Source organism: Artemia franciscana, chromosome 13 (assembly GCF_032884065.1).
Source record: "Artemia franciscana chromosome 13, ASM3288406v1, whole genome shotgun sequence".
NCBI classification, from domain to species: Eukaryota; Metazoa; Arthropoda; class Branchiopoda; order Anostraca; family Artemiidae; genus Artemia; species Artemia franciscana.
The window spans coordinates 43,302,123-43,307,122 of record NC_088875.1 but is presented as its reverse complement, the minus strand read 5'-3'; the positions used below and the strand labels follow the sequence as shown (position 1 = coordinate 43,307,122).

General features: G+C 35.1%; 1 protein-coding gene across 1 annotated transcript in view; it reads right to left on the bottom strand.

Annotated features, from left to right (window-relative positions):
- Positions 1-1,258: 1,258 nt before the first annotated feature.
- Positions 1,259-5,000, bottom strand: part of LOC136034972 (apolipophorins-like) — a 69,543-nt gene continuing 65,801 nt past the window's right edge. The window contains exons 17-18 of the mRNA XM_065716531.1: positions 4,699-4,994; positions 1,259-1,566 (exon numbers count right to left, since the gene is read on the bottom strand). Of these exons, the coding sequence (XP_065572603.1) occupies positions 1,274-1,566; positions 4,699-4,994 (589 nt within the window). The 3' untranslated portion in view covers positions 1,259-1,273. The remainder of the gene's footprint in view (positions 1,567-4,698; positions 4,995-5,000) is intronic.

Here is a 5,000-nt window from a genome sequence, read left to right as displayed (position 1 = left end):
CCTTCTTCAAAAAGTGTGTGGCAGCCTTAGCCCAGACAATGATCCTTGAAAGCTTAAGCCAATTGAAAACAAGTCTTCTGTCTCTTTTCAACCATTTTTAAAGAAGGGGCGGAGCTCAAAACTGAAACTTTTCCTGTCCATAAACATATTCTTGCTTCAGATTTCCCGTTTTAAATTTCAATGTTATGAAACAAAAAGAATTTTCTGGCATTTTTAGGACCCTTGGCCCATAGAACTTCGGATTTTCGCCATATTCTGACTTTTTGCCGAGGAAGCCATTTTTTCTTTATTTACTAGGATCCTTTTAGCCCACAGACTTAAGGGTATAAATTTCAAACCAACGGTAGATTGATTCTTTTTAGAATTCTGTTTTTGATTAGCCGTAACTCCTAAACAGTCCTTTTTGCATTAAATACTTACACACAAAAGGACTTACAGCAGTAAGTTTCTTAGGGGTCGGTGACAAAAAAAAAGTACCCATTGTTAGTTTTTTAATTATCTCCACCCCTGCCAACAAAATGTGTGATCCTCTTGGCCCAGAGAACTAACCTTTAAGATTTCGAGCCAGTTGAGCACCCAAGATTAAACATGTCTCCCGTTTTCAAGAACAGAACTTACTTGTGAACAATTGACAATTAACACAATTTAAAGCCCTTTGCACCGGGGACCAAAAGGGTCTTTCCGTCCCTTGAAATACATTTATTAGAAACTTTTCGTTTATTTTGAGAAAAATAGCTCTCTTAGATTTTTTATTCTGATAGAAAAGGTCACGCGAGGGGAGACGGCTGCCCTACAATTACTTTACATTTTGGATAATAAATGTTGAAAATTTTCTTGAAACTACTTTCACTAAGTTCACTAATTAAAAAAGATCTGTTCTTAAAATTCAAAATATATAATACAAAAACTGGGGCGCTCTCTGCAACAAATGCCAAATACATCATAGTTAAGCAGCCAAGATATTGCTGGTGGATATAAATCAATACTGTTTCAAAATATATAGGGAGTGGAATGACATCACGACAATGAATGTAAATATTTAAACCATTAGAATAGTTTGCGAAGCAAAATAGTTTTAGATCTAAAATATACTTTGTTTTTCAAAGATTTAAAGGATTTGACTTTTCAACGGCTCATTTACTGGTGCTATGGATTTATTGGAAAACATACAAATTCGCATAATTTTATTTCATGCCTTATAATGCACAAATTGCATTAAGGGCATATGTGCGTTTAAGGAGGATATATCCTCTGGTCCCTATCAGTGTGGTGCTCAGCGAAGATACAAAATGACTGAATATTTACCAGAAGCTCCCAGTTCTAGCTTTTTCCATGAACCAGAGGGTGCTACCTCAAAGGTTATCTTTTTCCCTTCTTCAATTACCACTCGCCCGGTAACTAGGACATCTTTTTTACCATTAGGTAGAGTGTACTCGATGACTGGTGAAACAGTGAGTCTTGATGAGCTTTGAGCCATATCGGTATAAACTTTTGCTTCGTAAGATTTACCACTAAGTTGTGCTTTTCCTTCAATACCATATCTGCTTTGGGTATTGAAACCAATGCCTAGAAACATTTAATTGATGATACAGATATTTAAACAAAAGGTAATAGATCTTTGACCGACCTTCTACCGGGATCTACCGCTCATCGTCCAGTGTAGTTGTACCGGATACTACCAATAGTACCGGTACAGAGTATAATATACTTGCACTGTATTTACCGGGCATATTTATATAGACAGATAAATAGATAGATAGATTTATTCAAATAAAAGCCCTATTGGGCCACGGTGACACACAACAAACAAGCGAAAAAAAAAAGAACCTTCCAATATTATTTATATCTAATCACACCCACAAAATTTACATAATACAGTCCCTCCCCCAGACCTTCCTATAAAAAATTTCCAGCCACAATTCCCTATATCCCTTACATTCACCTAAAAAATGGTGCAAAGGCTCATATATCTCTCCACACATAGGGCAACTGCAAGAACAATCCCTAAGTCTTACCCTCTCTAAATATTTCTTTCGTTCTCCAAGAGGCATAACCAAGAGCTGCAAATATGTTTGTTTTCCTTAATTTTAGAATTTAACAGCTTTTTTTTAAGATAATGTCAGTGCCAAAAGCTATCTAATACAAAACACAAAAATTAAAATTTTTGGAGTCCAGAAACCTGGTGCAGTTACGACACCTACATTGAGTAAATAAAAATTACATGTTGCCATTACAAACATGACAGTTGAAAATTATATATTATTTATGCTACTGTTTCAACTTCTTTCGATATGATATATATATATATATATATATATATATATATATATATATATATATATATATATATATATATATATATATATAAACAAGAGCTATTTGTGACGTAAAATTCAAATTCGGCAACCGTGCTGTGAAAGAAATTTTTTAATTAAATTCTATTCTGCAGGTTAAAAGGGGTAGATATTGACACTCATTTGATGACACGAAGGCTACAGCAAGACTGCTTCCTCATCAACGCCCCGCTCTTTACGCTAAAGTTTGACTCTTTCTCTTAACTCTACATTTTAAAACAGTAAAAACCTTTAGCGTAAAGAGCGGGACGTTGAGAAGGAAAAGCCCCTTTCATATACGGAGTAATTTCTGTTCGTTTTAAGTTTTAATGTAGCTCCTTACTTTCATCAAAAAAAACTTGTTTTTTTTATTTAATTTCTGAACGTTTTTGAATCAATGCATGTTTTGATTTTGGCTCTCCGCAGAGGAATAATTAAAACGAAATTTGTATATTTATTTTTTTTTGGCTAAATGGCTTTCTCATAATTTTGATCGAATGATTTTGAGAAAAAAAGAGTGGGGGAGGAAGCGTAGTTGCTCTCCGATTTTCGGTTAATTAAAAAGGCAACTAGAACTTTTAATTTTTTATGAATCTTTTTATAAGTAAAAGATATACGTAGCTTATAAATTAGCTTACGTAAACAACTTTTGTATTCTTATGTTTTTATTACATATATGAGGGGGTTCGTCCCCTCGTCAGTACCTCGCTCTTTACACTAAAGCTTAAATTTTGTCCCAATTCATTAAGAATGACCCCTGAATCACAAAAGCCGCAGAATAAATAGTTGAAATTACTAAAAATACTTTAGCGTAAAGAGCGAGGTATTAGGAGGTGAGCCCCTCATGGGTAATAATTTCTGTTCGCTTTAAGTTTTAATGCTGCTGCTTACTTCCAGCTGAAAAAAAAAAACTTTTTCATGTTTATTTTTTCTTTGTTTTTTTTAAGTAATGCTAGTAAATCCTGCGCTCCCTTCATGGAAATTTTCTTCCCCCATGACAAATTCCTCGATGAAGACGTTCCCCCAGCATATCACCCTCTTCTCAACACCTGCCTCCAACCAAAAAATCCTCCTGGAAACGCCTGTACACTTCCCAATAACCATTACTATATGTAAGCACTGGTCAAAGTTTTGAACTTGTAACCCCTCCCACGGGGACTGTGGGGGAGTAAGGCGTCCCCAAAGACATAGTTATAAGGTTTTTCGACTACGCTGAATAAAATGGCTATCTCAGAATTTTGATCCGTTGACTTTGGGAAAACAATTAGCGTGGGAGGGGGCCTAGGTGCCCTCCAATTTTTTTGGTCACTTAAAAAGGGCACTAGAACTTTTTATTTCCGTTAGAATGAGCGCTCTCGCAACATTCTAAGACAATTGGCTCGATACGATCACCACTGGAAAAAAAAAAAAAAAAAAAAAAAAAAAAAAAAAAAAAAAAAAAAAAAAAAAAAACGCATCCGTGATGTACCTTGTGGCAAAAAAATATAAAATTCCACATTTTTGTAGATAGGAGCTTGAAACTTCTATAGTAGGGTTCTCTGATACGCTGAATCTGACGCTGTGATTTTCGTTCAGATTCTATGACTTTTAGGGGGTTTTTCCCCCTATTTTCTAAAATAACGCAAATTTTCTCAGGCTCGTAACTTTAGATGGGTAAGACTAAACTTGATGAAACTTGTATATTTAAAATCAGCTTAAAAATGCGATTCTTTTGATGTAGCTATTGGTACAAAAATTCCATTTTTTAGAGTTTTGGTTACTATTGAGCCGGGTCGCTCCTTACTACAGTTCGTTACCACGAGCTATTTGATATTGCCTCACAAAGGCCCTCACCCATATTTAAAATCCATAAAAAAGATATATCTCAGTTCCAATCACAGAAACATTAACGCTTCTAAAAATCAATACAAAAATACCTTTTACTTTCATTTTATTTTTAAATATAAAAAAAACTAAAAGATTAAGAACCGTCGTATTGGTGACCGTCCCTTTGTGCGAATACCCATACTTAAAACCCATAAAAAGAAAATGTCTCAATAACACTCTACACTAGGATGGTCATCGTTCTCGGTACAAGACAATATGAGAAGGGCTTTCTCTTTGAAATCTGAAAATTAAAGACTCTCGTTTTGTCTTACAAATACCTTCACCTCCTGTGAATGTCCATACCTAAAATCGAATAAAAACGAAAGATCTCCACATTAATCCATACTTGAAAAAGATCAAAGTACTAGGTCCAGCTTTGGAGTAATACCTTTGATTTGTTGTTTCAAATTCTGCGAAATAAAGAATTGCAACAATCTAGGAAACAAGGGTAAATGTCATTTGAATAAACAAAAGGTATACCAAGTCAAGTAAAAAGTACCTGTGAATACGATTTTCCTATCTGTCTGTGAGCCTGGAGTATCAAAAATAATTTCAAATGACGTTTTACCACCGTTATTGCTACCCTTTGCAATCACATGTATTCCAGTCATTGAAGGCTCAGTTTTTTCTATGTAGATGGACCCGTCAAAGTGACCACTCAAGGGGAACACCGGAGTAATATCTTTAATAGCTCCTACTGCAGTCGGTGCGGGAGGAACTAGCATTGCATATTGACGACAGTAGCGGAGACCCAGTAAAGATGAGGCACTCTCAACACAACCTCCTCTTTTATACCTAAAC